This window comes from Sinocyclocheilus grahami, unplaced genomic scaffold (genome assembly GCF_001515645.1).
Source record: "Sinocyclocheilus grahami isolate Dianchi unplaced genomic scaffold, SAMN03320097.WGS_v1.1 scaffold527.1, whole genome shotgun sequence".
NCBI lineage: Eukaryota > Metazoa > Chordata > Actinopteri > Cypriniformes > Cyprinidae > Sinocyclocheilus > Sinocyclocheilus grahami.
This window is the reverse complement of record NW_015505706.1, coordinates 549,542-571,383: the sequence shown is the minus strand read 5'-3', so window position 1 is coordinate 571,383 and position 21,842 is coordinate 549,542. Positions and strand designations below refer to the sequence as shown.

At 37.9% G+C, this 21,842-nt stretch overlaps 2 protein-coding genes across 2 annotated transcripts in view; one reads left to right on the top strand and one right to left on the bottom strand.

Moving 5' to 3' along the window:
• Window positions 1–16,671, top strand: part of abi3bpa (ABI family, member 3 (NESH) binding protein a) — a 20,175-nt gene extending 3,504 nt beyond the window's left edge. Inside the window, exons 2-20 of the mRNA XM_016237921.1 lie at window positions 3,120–3,299; window positions 3,371–3,439; window positions 3,820–3,952; window positions 4,848–5,029; window positions 5,195–5,241; window positions 5,326–5,371; window positions 5,460–5,537; window positions 6,933–8,140; window positions 10,382–10,460; window positions 11,812–11,853; window positions 11,962–12,087; window positions 12,309–12,398; window positions 12,527–12,736; window positions 13,841–13,946; window positions 14,206–14,285; window positions 15,663–15,692; window positions 15,799–15,957; window positions 16,037–16,159; window positions 16,249–16,671. Of these exons, the coding sequence (XP_016093407.1) occupies window positions 3,120–3,299; window positions 3,371–3,439; window positions 3,820–3,952; window positions 4,848–5,029; window positions 5,195–5,241; window positions 5,326–5,371; window positions 5,460–5,537; window positions 6,933–8,140; window positions 10,382–10,460; window positions 11,812–11,853; window positions 11,962–12,087; window positions 12,309–12,398; window positions 12,527–12,736; window positions 13,841–13,946; window positions 14,206–14,285; window positions 15,663–15,692; window positions 15,799–15,957; window positions 16,037–16,159; window positions 16,249–16,364 (3,104 nt within the window). The 3' untranslated portion in view covers window positions 16,365–16,671. The remainder of the gene's footprint in view (window positions 1–3,119; window positions 3,300–3,370; window positions 3,440–3,819; window positions 3,953–4,847; window positions 5,030–5,194; window positions 5,242–5,325; window positions 5,372–5,459; window positions 5,538–6,932; window positions 8,141–10,381; window positions 10,461–11,811; window positions 11,854–11,961; window positions 12,088–12,308; window positions 12,399–12,526; window positions 12,737–13,840; window positions 13,947–14,205; window positions 14,286–15,662; window positions 15,693–15,798; window positions 15,958–16,036; window positions 16,160–16,248) is intronic.
• Window positions 16,672–17,727: 1,056 nt separating this feature from the next.
• On the bottom strand, window positions 17,728–18,584 carry tfg (trafficking from ER to golgi regulator; the record flags this gene model as incomplete). The annotated part of the gene is made up of 1 exon (XM_016237954.1): window positions 17,728–18,584. A coding segment is annotated over one exon (399 nt), but the record flags the coding sequence as incomplete, so codon positions are not given.
• Between the last annotated feature and the right edge of the window lie 3,258 nt (window positions 18,585–21,842).

Sequence of the window (21,842 nt, the reverse complement as noted above, 5' to 3'; positions counted from 1 at the left end):
GCATGACTTTACAATAGGAAGAATCGCCGACAGCTCTGTCTGGTGCAGGGTTGCCAGTTTTTCGCTACAAAACCCGCCCAATTACTACTCGAAACTAGCCTTAAAATAGCCCAATTGCTTTCGAGGGGGTCACCCAGTAAAAATCGCGTTCGGGGGGGGGGGGGAAAATACAAATTTTTTTGGTGGGGTTCTCCTGGTACAATTCACATTCCAGGGCCTAAATATCACGTTATTAGGGTCGCTTCAACCTGCTGACATAAAAAACAACCGGCGGCAATCGCGGATTTGGCAACACTGGTCCGCAAACTACGTTTCATATAACTCCTCCCCGAACTTCCCGCTGCCCTGTATCTTGGCCTCTCATTGGCTGTAGGTCATCGCCAATGTGTTTTTCAGTCATAACTAATTTCACACAGCGTGATTGTGAATCGCCGACAGCTCTAGATATTTAGCGATTTTGCAAAACCTGTTGGCGAGTGAAAAATCGTGCTAAAATCGTGCAGTGTGAACTCGGCATGAGTCTCGTCCTGCTGGGAGTCGGCATCACAGTATGTTAAAGGGGTCCTATTATGCTCTTTTACAAAGACTTGATTTTGTTTTGGGGGTGTACTAGAACATGCACTCATGCTTGGCATTATTTTTCACATAATTTACATTATTAAAATACCTTTCTCCCCATCCTGGCACAAACGGCTTGATTAGTACCGGCTTTGATGAAGAACAAAATGTGTTGTGATTGGTTAGCTGTCCCAGTGCGTTGTGATTGACGAACAGCTTAGACGGTGTTTTAGTACTGCCATGCCCCTTGTCTTTCAACAAAAGCTTTTTGACGAATCCGGCACTGTACTCCCTCATGTTGTGGAAGCTGTCCTCAGTAAAATGTAAATGGACAGAATTAAAAGGGGGATGTCGTGGCCTAATGGTTAGAGAGTCGGACTCGTAACCCAAAGGTTGTGGGTTCGAGTCTCGTACCGGCAGGGGTTGTAGCAGGGATTGTAGGTGGGGGGGGGGAATGTACAGCGCTCTCTCCCACCTTCAATACCACGACTGAGGTGCCCTTGAGCAAGGCACCAAACCCCCAACTGCTCCCCAGCCGCCGCACACACACACTGCTCCGGGTGTGTGTGTGTTTACTGCTGTGTGTGTGAACTTTGGATAGGTTGAATGCAGAGCACTAATTCCAAGTATGGGTCACCATACCTGGTCACATGTCACGTCACGTCACTTTTAAAAAAATAAATTGCAACCACTTTTTCCTGACATCATCCGCTTTCGGAAGCCCAAACAAAGACGTTTGGGCACGGAGGTGAAAAAAAAACAGTGTTTCAGGCATATAGCACAGCAGCTCTTCTTCTTCGTTTTCTCTGATGCACTCACTCAACCAAGCATTCTAACCACAACCTCGCCCCTCCCCTCCCCCCAACCATTCGAATTTCTGTAGGCGGGAATTATTTTTAATGACATTCTAAAGAGTCGCTTTGTGATATCATTTTAAAAAAATGAAATACCTCTCTTTGGAGTGGACTTTGAGATTTGTAACTTTCTAGATCTTTTTTATGCCCAAACATACACACTAAAATTAAAAAAGTGAAAAAGCATAATAGGACCCCTTTAAAGGTCCCCTGAAATAAGAAACACGCAGTGTGTTGACGTAATTTTAACTGAAACAGGAAGACAGGGCGGGACATATCAAGCAGCCCCGCCCCTTTTTAAAATAGCCAATAGCATTCGTTTATATCACAGCTTGGGCAAGAGCCGTTCAGAGCCGTTGAACTCCGCAAAGCCGCATTTGACAGGGTATGCCAGCCCAAATTTCATCCATATTATAAAATATAGCATTCTGTGTAGAATTCAAATAGCTCCGATACATTTTGTGGTCTGCGCCTACTCGCGCATGTGATCCGCTCCGTGTTATTGTGTCTCTGGACCAGAGCAGAGTGTGTTTGCGGCGCGGTGGTTAGCGTGACAGGTCGCTTTTTTAAAACGATGAGCTTTGTAAAAATCAACACGTTTCAGAAAGGCGGGGCATAGAGGAGAAACAATAATGTGCATTATATGGAAAATAATGTGTTTTTTGAACCTTAAACCGCATAAACACATTGCATTACACCAAATACACAAAATAATGTTCTTTTTAGCAACGTCATATGACCCCTTTAAAACAGAAAACAGCTATTTAAAATGACAGTAATGTTTCACAGTGTCAAATAAATGCAGTCTTGGTGAACATAAAGTCTTTTATGAAAGTCTTAACATTTAAACTCTACCGTAGCTCCGATAATTTGATTTAAGATTTGAAAATTATTTAAGCTCATATTGAAATCTCAGACTTTTGATTGCAGATCTCTTCTGAAACTCTAAAGGAGAAAAATGCGAGAAGCAGGAAATGTCTCCAGTTGTTTATCAATCAATCAATCAATCAATCAATCAATCAATCAATCTCACTGCTCTCTGGGAGAAATCATTATTCTCAAAGTGTCAGATTCAGTGGGTGACTAAGTTTAACTGTAAACAAACACGCATGCAACAAGTGTTTTCTCACGTTACATCCACACATGATTTCTGACATATCTCTGCAACACAGCAGTTTATCTGCTGATTCCTCTGGGAGTCATACAGAAACCAGCTCTGATGTAATAAATGGGCTGTTTGTGTGATCCGGAGCTCAGTGCTCAATGCCAGGGGTTTCCCTCAAGCAGAAACAACTTTCTCTGGCATAGGACACTGTTTCATCATTCATTCTTCAGAAACGGCAAACGCACACATTTATGAGAAACAAACAACAGGGGTCTCGCGCTGGGATTCTTTTACGTGTTTGTGTTTTGTTGTCATAGTTCACAAAACTAGGTAATTATAACGGCAGAACGTGATGTTTGTGAGGGAAGCATTGCTGCTGGCAAGTGCATGGGTGCATGACCAAACCACTTTCGTTTAGACTGTTGAAGTGTAGCTTTCAGAAAGGAAAATATGACACTGGACTGATTGTTATTCCAAATCTCTTGGCAAAAACGTTGCAGATACAGTCACTTGACTTCTAATATCCCTAGCTGCAGTCATGATGTAAATGTAAGGGAATGAAGTGAATCTGAGATCACTTTTCCTGTGTATTTGAATTCCAGTGCAAAGACAAAACATGAGGGTGCGTATCAGCGCTGTTGGAGACACCATTGTATTGAAGTTCATCCGGCCCCATGTGGACACCAGACTGGAGGGATATATCCTGGGCTACGGCAGCAGCATGTTCTCCAAGCAATTTATCCAGCTACCCGAGGATGGGCAACCCTATGAGACTGAGATAGGTACTGTCTTTATTTCTAGCCATCTTTCATAGAGTTGTTGTTTATTTAACAGTTTCTTCTGTATTTTCTAGATGCTGAGCCCAAATATCTGATTGCGGTACAGTCGAAGATTCCTGAGGAACCTAAGAAAAAGTGTGCAGGTAAGCAACACGGTGCCACAAATGAAATTAGATCTGTGTGTACACTGATCCCAAAAAGTATTTGGACACTTGAACCACACTTAAAAAGAATGCCGTTGCATTATTGCTTCTATACAACAGTTCAGAAAGTTGTTGGCCTTCAGTACACTGCAAAATATATATATATATTTTTAAAGTTGTAAATAAAGATTATTGATGGGAATCTATCTTGAACATTGTTTTACTAGAAAATACTATCATAGTCTTTCTACTTGAAAATTTCACGTTTAATTCAGTGTGTTACTTGCCATTTCTTTGTAATTAATTGTGAAATTTACTAGCAGTTTCTGAGTGAAAACTGTGTAATGAATTTTAGCTGATTACTGACGTGTGACCTCCAGGAAAAGTGGATCTAGACAAACCATTGAACGTTGTGATTGGCTCGGTAACAGAGTCCTCAGTGCTGCTGTCCTGGGGGACACTACTGACCAGCCCCTTCATGGATACCGTTCTAGAAGACTGTTTTGATGAAGGGTATGTGTCCTCGAGTGTCTATGTGTGCAAATCTATGTACCGTGTGGGTGTTAATCTGGATTGAATCAGTTTGTTGTTGACCTTCTCTCAAGATGTGCAATTATTACACTGACAGAAGACACAAAGCAGGTACAGGATCATGTGTGCAGATGCCCATGTGTTCCAGAAACAGCCAGACACTCTGATCACACACATTTATGGGCAAAAAAACCCAGACTTTAATAAACTAAACAGTATCAGAAAAAGTAAAAAAGAAAATAAAAGAAAAAGGAAACCGTAAAACACAGTAATAAAATTAACAGATGTTTGGGTGGAAAAAAGAATTTGGGTGTGTATGTATGCACAGACGAATACACATATTTATTTTTTTATATCGTTGTTGGGATTTCCATAGATTGTTTCTTTTTTTCTGAACTCATGATGTTTTCTATCTCCTGCATGTTTATATTTTTGTAAAGACATCCTTATGAAGTCATTTTGCTCATAGAGACTGTTGGATGCTCGCTGCAATGCAGCTAATTTCAGTTTTTACTGTCCTTGTGGGGACATGTGGTCCCCACAGCGTAGGCACAATGTGACCCACACACACTGTCCTTGGACACGTTAGTGGAAAGCTTGACCTCAGCTCTCTACAAAACAACTAATTTGATCCCTCTGAACCATAAAAACCTTATAAATGCCAGAAGGAGAGAGAGGTGCTGGAAAATGAAAAAAAGGGTAAGCGGGGGCATCTGTATACATAAATAATATCTGAGTTTAGCCCATTAGTGCCATATCATGCTGATATTATATCTACAAGTGTGAGTTATTCAAACCGGAGATCGATTTTTCGTGATTTGACTGCCATTTTAAATCTAGTTTATAGATTCTGGTTTGCCATTTTGTCTCCTCTCAGACAGTTCACAGTGCGCTACAGAGAGAAGGAACCCAGCAATACCTGGAACTACCAGACCTGTCCATCCACCAGCACAGTCATCGACAACCTCAAACCAGATGCTCTGTATGAGTTTGTGGTCCGAGCAGACACCGACACAAACAGTGGAGTCTGGAGTGCACCGGTCATCCATAACACAGCTGGTGTGACCCACTACAAATCATGCATTTTGCAACGAGTCCTAGTTAACAATTGTCTTGTTTGTTTTTGATTTCTCCTATGGATGTTTAGAATGAATATCTGACACAAAACTGATATTTAAATGAAACATACTGTAACTAAGACTTTTATTGATTTTTCCCTCACAGATCAAATAATAGAACCATTTAAGGAACTGAACCAGGCGAAGCCTAAGGTAAGTAAATAACTGAGTTTAAGAACAACACTTTTGTTCTCTTGCTTGATCTTTTATTTAATTTGGATATTGCTTTCTAAACAGAAGCCAGTCTTAGCAAGCCAGCAATCATTCTTGCCACCAGTGCCAGGTAAAATACATATTTTTCCTTCCTAAACACAATCACTGATAGTAGTAATGAATATAAAATATTGAATGATTTTCCTGCCACTTTCTAGTTTTAAACAACAGTAACCAGACCAGAGTAGCCCCTCTATTCAAATACCCTAGCCTTCCAAAGCCAAGCAAAACATCAGGTAAATGACATTCTCTCACCTTTGAAGCCAAGCAAAATATTACATTAGCAGAATGGAATACAAGCATAATGCACACCACATACTGAACAGTATTCACTGCATACTGCTTACTATTTTTTAAGTTGCATGTAAAACAGTATGCAACATTTGAAAAACTTGTATTCTGCTTTTATTGCCCCATTAGCAACATACATATTTTAGTATACTGACCTCCAGTCATCTCGAAAAGAAATGTGGTTATTTTGCATTCTTATTGATTTGCTGTAAAAATTTGCTAAAAAAAAAAGAAATTACAATTTAAAAATTGAGATATATATACCGTATACATATGCAAACTACAAAAATAGTATAAGTATGCCACAGTATACTATAGTTTGCCATTCTGAACATACCCATTGTCTCTTACTCTGTAAACTTTGAACTATTTTTTCCCCCATATATTTTCAGAACACTTCTTGCATGTGAAAAAGCCACATTCCTACCTCTCTCTAGATAAAAAAGAAATGTGGTTATTTTGCATTCTTATTGATTTGCTGTAAAAATTTGCTAAAGAAAAAGAAATTACAATTTAAAAATTGAGATATATATACCGTATACATATGCAAACTACAAAAATAGTATAAGTATGCCACAGTATACTATAGTTTGCCATTCTGAACATACCCATTGTCTCTTACTCTGTAAACTTTGAACTATTTTTTCCCCCATATATTTTCAGAACACTTCTTGCATGTGAAAAAGCCACATTCCTACCTCTCTCTAGATAGAAAACAATTACTTGTTTTTTTTATGACCACACACACCTGGGTTTCTTTATAAAATAGAGAGCCTGGATCGACATTATAACTAATATGACAATTTTTTTGCTAAGTTTCCAGCTTTAAATGTTTAGACACCTTTAAACACTAAACAAACCAAGTAAACCTGCTTTTACTCAAATTAATTGTCCATCTATGTAAAACAGACTAAACGATTCTTCTGTTTTATGTCTGTGACCTAAACTGTGTTTTAAATTGAACCGCTCATACTGCACATGTAGTAGGTCCCCTGTCACAGTAATTTTCAAGATACATTCCAAATAAATGTCCTTCATGTGTATCATAATTCCATATGCCAGATGTGAATTTTCTGAAAGACGCACAAGCTGGAGGAACTGTTGGAGGAAAAAACATCATCTAATGATTATAATCACTTTTCTTCAATACAAATTAATTCCTGCTAAAGGATTTTATTAAAACCTAAAACTGTCCCATTAACTTCCCATTAACTTCATTAACAGGAGAGCTACATGTCTCATTATCAACCAATTGAAATCAATGCCTTTTTATTTCTGTTCTTTTCCAGTGTGTGCCATTTTCATTGAATGTCTGTGACAGAACATTTCTTTTTCTACAGTTTCATCAACAGGGGGAGAAAATACCACAACAGTTCCTGACAATCCACCTACCTCAACCAAGGCCCTTCCTTCCTCTCACACATCTATCATTCTGCCCACACTAACGACCACAAGCACAGTTCGACCTCGAAACCCCACCAGTCATCCCAGTACAACCCAAGCAGATCTTCACAGAGAGCAACATACTAGCATAACCCCACAACAACCTACAACATCTCAGCCACAACCTTCCAGAACCCAACAACAAACCAGCTCAACCCAACAACCATCCACTACAATCCAACAATATACCAGCAAAATGCAAATCTCAGTCAAAGATCAACCAATTACAGCCAAACAGCTGCTGAATACAGCCCCACAACAGTTTAGTGAAACATCTTTCCCTAATCCACCTTCAACCAAACCACCAATCCAACAAACCCAACAACGCACCACAAGCACTGTCCAGGAACATCCTCACCCATCTAAGAAACAAGACCATACAAGAAAAATTCAACCCAGCACCAGGCTGCATCGACTGAGCACAACCCAGCGTTCACGAGGCACGTCCAAACACCCAACCACTCACACTTATTTTCCAGAAACCACTTCTCACTACCAGTCCAGCACAATTGCACATTCTGAACAGCCAAACACCAAACCACCACCAACAACACAGGATTGGTCCACAAATAGCCATTCACCGACAAACACAGCTTTGACTTCACCCACTACTTTAGCAAATATTGTCTTAGTAACAGAACAGCAAACAGATGTCTTAGTATCACAGCTGAAAACCGATGTTAGCAAACATCCAGTATTTAGCACTAATCCATCCATCCTTGAAGAATATTCTACATCCCATATTCCCACAACTAAAAATCCATTTCTTACTGAGAACATACAGGAACTGACACCACATCCAATATATCTACCCATAACCTTTTGGTACCAGTCCAGACCCAGCACCACAACAAAGCATTCCAGCACCACTAAACGGCAAGCTAGCACTGCTAAATACAATCCAAAAACAGACTCCCAAGTTGAAAATCGACAACCTGCCCCTGAAGAATGGTTGCCAGGTACCCCAAAAACCCTACTAAACCTCACACCTGAAACAGCTTTCACCAAATCCGATGCCATTCAAAACTCACCTGTGGCGGAGAGGTTAACAGTGGGGACGAGTCATCCGAGTCAACCAGCGGGTAACTTCTCCCCTAGACATACAGTATGATTTAGAAACAGGCTAGTTTCAGTAATCTGAAGCAATCCAACAACTTAAAATTTAGCCCTTAAAAGGATAGTTCACCCAAAAATGAAAATTACTTCATGATTTACTCACCCTCAAGCCATCCTAGGTGTATATGACTTCATTCTTTCAGACGAATACAATTGGAGTTATATTAAAAACTTTCCTGGCTCTTCCAAACTTTATAATGGCAGAGATTTTGAAGTTCAATAAAGTACACCACAAGGCTCCGCAAAAACCCTACTAAACCTCACACCTGAAACAGCTTTCACCAAATCCGATGCCGTTCAAAACTCACCTGTGGCGGAGAGGGTAACAGTGGGGACGAGTCATCCGAGTCGACCAGCGGGTAACTTCTCCCCTAGACATACAGTATGATTTAGAAACAGGCTAGTTTCAGTAATCTGAAGCAATCCAACAATTTAAAATTTAGCCCTTAAAAGGATAGTTCACCCAAAAATGAAAATTACTTCATGATTTACTCACCCTCAAGCCATCCTAGGTGTATATGACTTCATTCTTTCAGACGAATACAATCGGAGTTATATTAAAAACTTTCCTGGCTCTTCCAAACTTTATAATGGCAGAGATTTTGAAGTTCAATAAAGTACACCACAAGGCTCCGGGGGATTAGGCCTAATAAAGGCCTTCTAAAGCAAATCGATGCGGTTGTGTGAGAAAAATATCCATATTTAAAACTTTATAAACCGTAATCTATAGCATCCGCTAACTGTCATGCGCGCATTCACGAGAGAGTTGCGTTCCAGCAAATGACTCCGGTTGTATTCGTCTGAAAGAATAAAGTCATATACACCAAGGATGGTTTGAGGGTGAGTAAATCATGAGGTAATTTTCATTTTTCCATGATCTATCCCTTTAAGACAGAAGTGTCAAGTCCTATTCCTGGAGGGCCGCTATCCTGCAGAGTTTGTCTCCAATCCAAATTAAACACCTGAATCAACAAGCCATCCTAGGTGTATATGACTTCATTCTTTCAGACGAATACAATCGGAGTTATATTAAAAACTTTCCTGGCTCTTCCCAACTTTATAATGGCAGAGATTTTGAAGTTCAATAAAGTACACCACAAGGCTCTGGGGGATTAGGCCTAATAAAGGCCTTCTAAAGCAAATCGATGCGTTTGTGTGAGAAAAATATCCATATTTAAAACTTTATAAACCGTAATCTATAGCATCCGCTAACTGTCATGCGCGCATTCACGAGAGAGTTGCGTTCCAGCAAATGACTCCGGTTGTATTCGTCTGAAAGAATAAAGTCATATACACCAAGGATGGTTTGAGGGTGAGTAAATCATGAGGTAATTTTCATTTTTCCATGATCTATCCCTTTAAGACAGAAGTGTCAAGTCTGGGCATTTAAGTAATTAAGCCATATTTATTTTATATCCATTCATTTGTTTATATATTATTTTTATTCGATTTATTTTTGCTTCATAAATCAGTATATTGCAAAACAAATGCTTATATGCACAAATGCTTATATTAATCAGGGTCCAAAATAAACTTTTGACAAGAAGTAGTAAATAAAATGGTTGGACATTACCTTTTTTAGTTGCAATGTAAGAACAAACAGTATGTTTTTATGCATTTGACATAATCAGAGTGAATAAAAAAAAAATTCAGTTTTTTATAGATTCTATACAGTTCCTTCTTTCGTTATTATGTTTGTTTAACATTCTCAGTTCACCTGGCATTGATAGACATGGCAACAACTTAATTATGCTCACTGTGTATAAACTTTTATGAGTATGTTTGGTTGAGTGCATGGGCTTATGTACAGTATATACTGTATATGGACATTCTTCTTTGCACATGCTTTCCCGGGTGGGTTTTAAATTCATTTATTTAAGGGACTCTTCGGACCTGTTGACAAGATTCATGTGTTATCTGCAGGGAAAAGACAAACACATACAGTCTACCTCTTTCTGCCAAAAGTCTGTTTCCCATCTTATCCTCTTCACGCTGTCATTTAATTCTGCACAACAGCTGATGACTCCTGTGACACCTGATATTACAGCTCAAACTGTACAGTTAAACTGTTTTTGTCATATAAGTCCTCTTTTTCACGTCTGGTCTCTTACTCTAATATCTGTCAAATATGGTCAAATACAAACATTCTTGTGTTTATATTGTTGTTTCTGATGTGCTTTTTTTTTGTCATGTCCCTTTAATGTTCACATTTAATGACATTATTTTTTCTATCATGACAGTGCCCCATGGTGATAAACATCAAGGACGTTTGGGGTCCAAATTTCCAAAGGGAACCAGAGAGCAACTTGGTAAACTCCTTCATGGATTTTAAATGCATGTATTAGAAGTTATCTTAGTTTTATCTCATAAGGGGGTTGCAATATCATATTTCCATTTCAATCCATGTGATGTTACTGTAGTTGTAAAGCCTGGTGTTGTGCTCTTTAGTTTATTGAGTGATTTTGTGGTTCCTGTCCCAGAAAACTGTGAATCCAATTGTGCATAGTTTTAGTTTGGATACAGTTTTAACATGATGTCTGAGATAGATGTCCCTGTTTGGTAGAAAACAAAAAAGAACGATTCCCTTGCAGCTGGATTTCATGACCATTCTGGGCCAAAGAAAATATTTATGTGCTGTTCATGTCATGATGGATTTTCAGAGCTTATGATTCTGTGGAAAAGCATGACAGATCAGCCATTGATAAACTTAGCCAGCCACTGATGAGAACCCAGGACCCTCTTTCACTTTCCTCATCAGCCTCTCCCAACCAAAGACAACACTGAAACTGAATAATAGAGAATCAAGCCACTCTGTCCTTACCCAATTGCTCATCCCATCCATCCAATCCGACTCATATTAGAAAGTCTGCTTGAACACATTTGGTAGACATATGATTACTTGAGGAAAATGTGAAACTGATCTTCATCCAACTTTTCTTAAAACCCTTCTATTCATACTAAATTAGGTTCCTGAAAATGATCTGGAATGTTTTGCGAATCGCATATTGGAATAATAGACCATTAGAGAGATGGCTGTTGGAAATAATTACGTTTGGAAATTGATTCATTGACAGGCTTTGGTCAATATTATCTCGCACTTCTATTTTGAGTGAATATGCAGCATTATAGCTGTGTAGTTCTGCACTCCATCATAGCATTGGTCCCTCAGAGCTATTCTAGGAGAAGCCGCAGTCCTAAGAGTCTGGACGGCATTAAAAGATCCCATTTGGCTCCCACAATACTCTGACTGTGCGGACATTAACCTGATGTCATGCATTATTTTTTTTAATTCCAACCATGTGAATGTTATGCAGAACATACTTTACCTTCACTTCTAAATGATAATCAGTGTGCAGTGTTTTTTATTTTGGCCTTGGAGATTTATAATAATGTGAAATAGCTGTTTCTTTATGCTGATCTGATTTTGAAAGTGAAAACAAAATTAAAAGGACTAACACAAAGAAAAAAGTCTTACTTTGAACTTTTTTAGCAGGCCATAGCAGCTCAAGCGGTCTTTTTTATTCAGATTAATCACAGCTACAGCATAATTTAATTTGTGGGTTTTTTTTAAATTATGGTCAAACTTTTCAGTTTGAAAAGTTTCAGTAACCACAAACAATTACCCTGTATCTCCTACTAATCTGGCGCCTTCTTTTACAGCGAATACAAAGCTGAACCAGGTCTCAGAGACTAAAGAAAAGGGTGAGGACACTAACAGACAAAGATATCAAAGTCCATATGGCGACAGTCTTGTTGGACATGCATGTGTTTCTTGCCAGTTAATGAAACATTTTCCATGTTAACTTTTAGAAAACATTATTGATCTGAAGCAGATGGACCCAGTACCAGATTTAAAACCTCTAGCTCCACCCACTACTGAAAGACCAGCCAAACAACGGCCATCATCGACAACAACACCACATTCTGTTTTTGAGGGTATGCTCTAATGCGAGTTATGTCATTTGTACAAGAACTATGATGAATACAACATACTAAATGCTGAAATTAGAGTGTTTCGGTGCCTATTTCTTCTAAAGTACTGCAAACATGCAAGACAATCTGTTGAGAATGAGAGAATTAATGTATCTAACAATTGGAGTAGTTGTAGTCTTGAATTTCTGGTCTTGTGGCGTTTCATGTTTGCCTTTGAATCTTAGGGAGTCGTTTTGACACCAGTGACAACTCCTCTGTATTCAGTTCTCATCCCCTCTCTGAGGTGGATGCCACGGGGAAGAAACGTTTCATAGGTAAGAATATGGGCTAAAAGCATTCATATTTTGGACCTACAGCACGGTCAGACAGAACTGTGTCTGATTTCTGATTCACAGTCTTTTGACAAGTGTTGGACCTCTGATTGGCTGTCCTCTATTTGCAGCGCCTCACGTGATCTATAGAACTGACAAACGTCCGGAGGAGCCATGCTCTGTCACTCACTCTCTCAACTTCTTTCCTGATGAGGAGATTGGATACTTGAATGTCACTGGCCCACCCAAGACCCCTCCATCCAACCTTACTGTGGTCACAGTGGAAGGATGCCCCTCCTTCATCATCCTTGACTGGGACAAAACAGACAATGAGACCACAGGTAGACAGAGCATTTGTTTACTGTCTTTGCTGGCTTAAACTAGACACAGTATTGAAGGAGGTGATGGACAATTTGAGAAATGAATGGGAAAAGTTGCAATGTCCAAAATGGCAGCTGTTGGAAAGAAAGTTAAAAGAGCCAACTGCCTTTTTTATGGCTGTGAAGTCTGTTTTTTACCTTTGGAATGTGCATTAGCTGGGCAAGCCTGAAAAATATTGGTTTTTAGCATTGGTTTGAGCTTAAGAAGCTAAATTTATGATTCCATTGTTGTCAGACTTTATTGCTAATTTGAAATATGGCTTTGAAAAGTTCTTTTGACAAATCTTAACAGATTTTTAGTCTTTCTCCATTCCAGCAGATAGAAGTTATACTTTATGTCCGTTACCTGCATAGAAAATAGCTGCCAAGATGGCCGTCAAGTGAACTGGCTTGCGATGAGTGGACTTTGGTTAAACTTACTTTAGTTGGATTTAACAAAATATATGAGATACAAAAATTAAAATTTTCATTATTTGCTCATTCCAAAATTAGGTCATTCCAAACCTATATTACTTTCTTCCATAGAATAAAGGAGATAGACTACTGTACAAAAGTTTGATATTTTAATGTTTTTGAAAGAAGCCTCTTATTCTCACTAAGGCTACATAAAGTAGAAACAGTAATATTGTGAAATAACTCTTTTTCTCTTTGAATATATTTTATGTAATGTTTTCCTGTGATGCAAAGCTTAATTTTCAGCATCATTACTCCAGTCTTTAGTGTCACATGGTCCTTCAGAAATCATTCTAATGTGCTTATTTGGTGCTCAAGAAACATTATTATTATTATTATTATTATCATAATTGGATTCTTTGATCATTAGAAAAGTAAAAGAAAAGAAAAAAATACCAAAAACTTTTGAACAGTAGTGTTTTTATTTATTTATTTACTTACTGGCTTGCTTATAGTACTTACTTACTTATCCCCAAAATCCAAATAGTATTGAAAAACACCATTAATGTAGTTCATTGAATAGAATAAAGCAGCTCAGACATTCTGGGAATCTCCTTTGATGTTCCGTTAAAAAATTTGAAACAACAAATTATGTTTCTGTTGTATCAATAGAATATGAGGTAGTTTCCTCCACCAAGGGTCCGCATGGAGAGGAGGTGTCTGTCCAGACAACAAATCAAACACATACAGCTGTGGAGAACCTGAAACCAGAGAGCAGGTATGAAGACACACACCATGTCATGGACTTTAATAGTTATTAAATTAAGCTAATAGCTACACACTAACTCATAGTCCTGCCCTTACAGACAACTTATTAAACAGCGTATCGTTTAGTGCTATTATGAAGCTGTTTTCGCTGTGGGGCCGTAAAGGTCCATTTAATGTTTGTTACAAGAAAATACACCTGATTAGTAATGTTTGGTTGTCTGCTCAACATAACATTGTTTCAGGATTATCAACTCTATTTTGTCTTGTAGTTATAAGTTCAAAGTTACACCCAAGAATGAGCTGGGTTCTGGCCCAGCCAGTGAACCGGTCACCTTCAGTACTGAGTCAGGTAAGCGGAGAAGAAATGTTAAATTAATTCATTGTGAATACATTGTGTGTTCAGAATATGTGTAAGAGTCTCAGCTAAAAGTCCCAGATCTGAAACCACAATCTGGTCTGAGCTCATTGTGAAATCATTTGGCTCATCCAGTGAATCTGAGCTCTGTTTGTTCTAGAAGTGTCACTGGGCCAGTTGTATCAACAAGAGAAGCTTTAATGGTTTTTACTTTTAGAGTTTTTGCACTATGTTTAAGCTCATCTTAAGCCATACAAGAGCCATGTGTGAAAAACAGACCTAAACATAAATCATTATTCACTTAAATCTCATTCATACTTCAAAACATTCGAAAGCATTGTGATTAGTCACAAGTTGCGTGAAAACTGATTATGTTTGACATCACTGAACAATTTAAAGAAACTGGCACTCATATGATAGAAGAGTCATGCAGGCCAAGGTAACGTAATAATGAGACATCAAGCTCACAGGTGTGTGTAATTGGCAATGCTGTAATGTATATGTATAATTAGCATATAAACATTACTGTCAGCAGTGAGAGTAATGTGCCTAATGTTCAACTAATAGTTCCAATGTGTTCTCTCTTCTGGCTCCTTTGCACTTATTTACTGTAGGTAAAGGGGCCCTGATAGACTGCCAGAAAATAATAATAACCATGAGGATATCTGACACAAGCTCTGGAAAATTGTACATCATGATAGTGAGGACATGTCAGGGGAATTTCTTGGGGCTTTGGATTTTTAATAACTTAAGTTGAAAACCATGCTGTTTCGTTATATTCAGGCGTTGAGTGTAATAATAATTACCTGAATGGCATATGTTTATATGTTTGGATCAGCCTAATTTATCTATGTATAGTTTCACAGTAGGTATGATAAAATAGTTTATTTCATTAACTTTTAGACGTACATTTGCATATACACTATGTTCAAAAGTTTGGGGTGAGTTTGATTTTTGTTTTTGAAAGAGATGATGCATTAAAGGTTTTTTTGTTTTCTATTTATCAAGGAATCCTAAAAACAAATGCATCACCGTTTCCACAAAAATATTAAGGAGCAAACTATTTTCAACTTTTGCAATAATACAAAATGTTTCTTGAGCACGTCAGAATGATTTCTGAAGGATCGTGTGACACTGAACTGACTGGATTAATGGCTGCTGAAAATTCAAAATGGAATAAATTACATTTGACAGTATATCCAAATAGTTATTTTACTGTTGTTTTTACTGTTTTTGATGAAAGAAACAAAATGCAGCCTTGGTGAGCGTAAGAGACTTGTTTCAAAAACAGAAACTAAATCTTACTGACCCCAAAATGTCACATCAACAATGCATTAAGTTGCAGTGACATCATGTTCTTCTGCATTGCAGCTGATCCTCGTGTGAGTGAGATCCAAACCGGTAAGAGCGCCAGTCACCTCAAGCATACAATATTACAAATAGAAAGACGCAATATGCCTATACCAACTGTACATGTGAGTCTAATCATTTATATTGGCTCTCATAGGTAAAAATGCCATCTGGTCATCGTTTCCATTCAAGTCTGACTCGTACTCCGAGTGCAATGGGCAGCAGTTCATAAAGCGGACCTGGTACCGCAAGTTTGTGGGTATCCAGTTGTGCAACTCTCTTAGATACAAGATCTATCTGAGCGACTCTCTCAAAGGTCCGTACAGTATTAACCATTTACCAACTCTACAGATATTTCTGTCATTTAGTTACTTTTTAGTTCTTTCTTTCTCCAGGGAAGTTCTACAGCATAGGAGATCAGACTGGGTATGGAGAGGATCACTGCCAATTTGTTGACTCGTTCCTGGACGGACGAACCAGTGGTCTTCTTCCACCAGATCAGTTACCACCCAGAAAAGGTTTCTAATAAAAACAGGTTTTATTTAACAAGAACACAGTAATCTAACACTAGTATGCGAGATATGACTATTTCTCCTGTCTTATCAAGGCTTTTACCGGGCCATGCGTCAAGAGCCTGTCAAGTTTGGGGACATCGGAGGAAATTCCATGATCAACTACGTGGCCTGGTATGAGTGTGGGATACCCATTCCTGGGAAGTGGTAGGACCCCGAGGAGCAGATGGAAGACGTGACGGATAAGAAACATCCGCTGCCTTTTTATGGGATGTTTGTGTAGAGAGAATGATTTCTTGAAAGCATGTATCTGTATTTTCAGGTATCGGGCACATATAGAATTATTTATATACTGAAGTAGTGCAGCAAACATACAGAGAGCTGAATGAATGTTCTTGTTGAGATTAAGAAGTTTAACTTTAGAGAATATAGGGAAGCAGGCTCCCTTAAAGGCAAAATGAATGTGTATATTATTTATCAAAACGTTAAATATGCCACTGAAACTAAAATGACCACGGCCAACTTAAAGGAATGTTCCAGGTTCAAAACAGGTTTTGTAGACGGCATCTATAACATTGTCATCACCGAAAATAATTTTTACTAACACAAATTATATTTGTATTATATAAATAAAATTTATGTAATATATGTATAATTATAAAAATATAATTAAATTTTTTATTCTATACTTATTACTTAAAAAACGTTTTTAGTTTTTATAAAAAAACGTTTTTATGATGAACTTTTGATCATGCACTACCAATGTAATTCCTAAAGGTGGATTTTTCTGTGTCAGCAGTCCTTTTTTGGACCTTGCAAGTATTGTGCAAAAGTTACCAGGTTTACTGGCTTTATATGGTCATTGTAGTTGAAAAATGGGACAGTCTACATTTGTACAGCTAGTACACTAGTCTTATGTGAATATCCCAATTAAATCTTTTGGCTTTATGAAATACTGTGCATTTTAATGTTTATCTGGGTGCAATGCTTTGCCCCATAGACTTTCATTGGTGCTTTATTTTTATTTTTTTCCCCAGAGTTGAATGATTTTTCTGTTATCGTCAATATGTCACAGATGCTGTTAACAACATGCTGAGTGTACTAAGCCGGAAACATTCCTTTAACAGCTCAAGCGCAATGCTAAACAAGGAATTTAAAGACTAGGTCATATAAACTGTTGTTCAAGACATGCAGCTTTTCAAGTAATTGTTGTAATTATACTATGTATGAATGTCAGAAATGCAACATCTCTTTAACAAGGAAGTCTATTGTTTTGTACAGAAGTTCAGTGACTCATGATTTCCAGAGAAAGCTTTTAAATGCCAGATTTTATGTAACTTGTTTTTACATTGAAACATTGATATATTTTATAAGGTTTAAAATGAATCTGCTTTACCAATAAAAGCACAAGCAAGTTTATTTTATGATCTCTTCTTTTTTTTTGGTGGCTAGTTTAAAATTGTTTCTGAATCTGACATGAAAAGATAAGTTTTCATGTTGTTGTTTTTTAATGCAATCCTGATCAGTTAAAGAAAGTTGTTAATTCCATGAACAAAAGAACAACGATCCCATCATTCAGTCTCAAAGTCTTTATTCACCTCCTGAAAACAATGTTACAGTTTATACAGAAATGACAAGCTTCACTGCAGAGGGCCAGTCAGGGGTTAGTAAAAACAAGGACATTGGGAAAAAGTAAAGAAAACTAAACAAATATCACTTACTTTGATTATGATAATTTTCTAGTGTTTAAACAGACTCATGGTTTATGACAAAATAACACCAATGAGGAGACCGTGATAAAATAAAATGCAAACACACACACACACACACAGCTGTCCACTCCCACACCATTTGGTCTCCCATGTGTGCAAACACACACATACAACCTCAGTCTCATTCTCACACGCATTCATTCAATCACGCAAAGCACAAACAAACACAATATTAGAATGTCAAACACAGATTTTGGGGGCTGATGTGTTGGAGACCGAGAAAACTTGTAGCGAGGTGCTGTGGGGACACGAAAGGCCTTTTACCGATAGCCAGGGCCTGGCTGGGTGTAGCCCTGGCCAAAAGGGGGGCGGTTTCGGGCATAGGGGTTGGCACCCCCAGGGGGAGGGGTGGTGCCAGGGGGCGGGGTGTATCCAGGACGGGGTTGATAACCCCCTGTGGCCTGGGAGGTTGGAGGCAGGCTGTAGTTAGCTGGCTGTTGAGAGGCCTGGGATGTGTAGTTTTGAGGCGGAAATGCTCCAGGCGGGTACTGGGTGGGTCCTTGGGGAGCAGGAGGCTGTGATTGGCCAGAAAACCCTGGGGCGGAGCCAGGAGCACCAGCAGCCTGAGAAGTAGGGGCGGGGTAATTCTGGAACTGCTGCTGAGGCGGCTGAGCCTGAGGAACACCAGACTGAGGAGTATAACCAGCTGAAAAAGAGGATTAAATTAATTATATATATATATATATATATATATATATATATATATATATGTGTATGTGTGTGTGCGGTTTAATTTTCTTTTGGAAACTTGATACTTTTTTTTCTGGATTTTTTGATGAATAAAAAGTAAAAAAAGAACTGCATTTATTTTAAAAAAGAAATATTTTGTAATAATATACACTACCGTTCAAATGTTTGGTCATTTTTTTCATAAAAAAAAAAAAAAAAAGAAATTAATGTGCAAGAATGCATTGTTAAATAAAAATTAAAAAAAAGTGATGGTAAAGACTTATAATTTGAATAAACGCAGTTCTTTAACTTTTTATTCATGAAATAATCCAGAAAAACGTATCACAGGTTCCCAAAAATATTAAGCAGCATATCTGTTTCCAACATTGATAATAAATCAGCATACTGTTAAAAAAATCTGAATGATTTCTTAAGGATCATGTGACACTGAAGTAGATTTGTGCCGGTATTTGGTAATGCGATATATCACGGTAATGAATATGCACGATATTGTTATCGTGGGCTCTTCTAAATACCGTTAATAATTATATATTACAAGTTATTCAGAATTTTGAATGCATTTTAAGAATACTTTTCCCATCAACTGCTCAAAATGCACAACACCGCTGTATGCTGCGTGAAAGACTCTGATGTATATAAGCGCGGACGAGAAGCACATGGCGGAACATGTGAGACGCTCTGGATGAACTGATAAAAGCATTAGCAATTAATCGCAACATGAAAATTTTATATCGGCATCCCCCTACACTGAAGCCTGGAGTAATGGATGATGAAAATTCATCTTTGCATCACATAATTAAGTTATATTTTACAGTGTATTAAAATAGAAAACCGTTATTTTAAATTGTAAAAATATTTCACAATATTACTGTTTTTTTTGCTGCAAACAAATAAGTTTTGTGTGGGTTTGTGTTTGTGTACGAGTGTGAGAGAACATGTGGGAGTACAGGTGGGTAACCTTCCTTCCTTCCAAAGGAGCATGACCTGCCAAATCAAGACCCGTCCTGCATTTCTCAAGTACACTTTGTTCAAACTAGTCAAAATGCATCTGTCCATGTTAGTTTTTATCCTAACCAGCTGCCAGACATTTCATTGACCGCTTTTTCTATTTTTGTCATGTTTTCTTTTATCCAAAACCCCATCATAACATATTAAACATCAAACATGTTCTAATTTGCTGTGATTTTGTCATTTCATGCAGCTTTTCGCTTACAAGGAGGACAAAAAATAAATAAAAAGCTCAATGCTGGAAGCTTGTCCCAATTCGCCTGGTCAGGATGTCAACAAGTGAACAACAAAATTAGATTATTTAGATAGCCAGACTATGTCTATATGATGAGGTAATCCAGAGGTTTGGCACTGTGTGCGAGTCTGGAATGTTCTTTCCTGAGTCCATATGTGTGAGAGCGGCAGCCACTTGAACAGTTCAAGACTCTTCAGAGATCACAGGAGCTCTAGCAGGCGTCCAACCCAGTCTCTGGGCGCCAGTCACACGTTTGGGATGCATACATGCACGTGATATTATACAACCATGAACCAGCACATTTGAACTCATAAAATCTTCTTCCCAAAATTCTCTTTAACTAGTTAAAGCGTCCAACAAAGGGCAGGGCTACATTTGCTGACATAAGACATGACATCATCTGGCTGGAGCATGGAGGCATTGGACAGTGTAGAGTGCAGACTTGACTAAAATGTAATTCATTTATTTTTATTAGGAAAAGAAACATGTATTTTGAGTTGGTACTTAAATCAGCTCATTCATTGTATTGAATAGGAGCATAAATAGTGGATTTAGTTAAACCCACACAGACTGCAACCTTTGATTTTGGCTAGGCTTGATAAATAAATCACGGTGTAAAATAGTGTATGAATCAAGCAGCCCAAATCTACAGGCTCTGCAGCATTTATGATAACACATTTGAAGAGTAGTCGGCATATGCTAAGAACTGGCACTGACACTGCAGTGCAGATGTACCGGCGTGTGCCAAACTTCACTAGAACAGAGCATGACGTTACTGGCAAGTAACCAAGTCCGATTTTCCTCTCGAGAATATTTGTTTGTGCCATGTACCAGTTAAAGAGTGTGGCTTTTCAGCACAGCTCACGTGATTGAAAGCAGACTGTCTGTAAGTCTGTAAAATGACCTAATATTTCTTAACGGAATAGTTCACCCAAAAATTAAAATTGCTATCACTAATATTTACTCACCACCAGGTTGTTCCAAACCTGTATGACTTTATTTCGTGCAGAACACAGAAGACGATATTTTGACAAATTGGAAACACTGGATCCCACTGACCTTAACTGTAAAGTTTTGGGTGAACTTTCTCTTCAGTCAGTGGTTCTCAAACTTTTTGACTCCAAGTCCCCTCACTTGTCCACAACAATATTTATTCAAAGGCCATAGTTTTGCTTTCAAAACTTATTTTTAATCTATGGGCATTTCTGTAAATTAAAAAATGTTTCAGGCGCTGAATGTTCTTCAGTGTTCCCACTCATTTTAACCAATTAATTTACAGTCATTCTCCGAACATAGTCAACTGTGATTTATTTGACAATGATTTTTAATTATTTAATTTGGCAATTTCAACCCAATAAAATATTTTAGAGCTTGGTATGAATAGTTAAATGTTTATTTTTATATATATATAAAATTTTTTAAGAATTTAGTCATATATTTACATGACTTTTCAGGTCTGAAAACAACACTTCCTCATTTATACAGGTTTTCTTTGAATAAAACAAACAAAAGATAAAAATAACATACAAAATATCTATATTTGTAGTAGTTTTATTTTAATGCTTGTTTTATCTTAATTGAAATTATTTTAAATCATCATGATGCTTCTTGCCTCCTGGTTGAGAACCACTGCTTTATGTAAACCTTCCTTGTTCAAATATCCAAGGCCACTGGTCACAATTAATGTTCTTAGAGAACAAATATCCTTTCTGTTTGAAGTAGTGCATTATATCTCTCAACATCTGAGATATGTTTAAAATCTATGTTCTGTTAAACCATATTAGTGGCCCAACAAATATCTGGACACCCAAATCACACTTAAAGGGGTCACCATCAGATTTTAATGTTCCATTGGCTCCAAAATCCAAATTCAAACCCCTGCTGATAATCTTACAAAGACAAACACATGGACTCATTATCAGTTCAAATCTTGTTCTATTGTGCCCTCTGCTGGACATTAAAAGCTGCAGCTGTGTTTATCCAA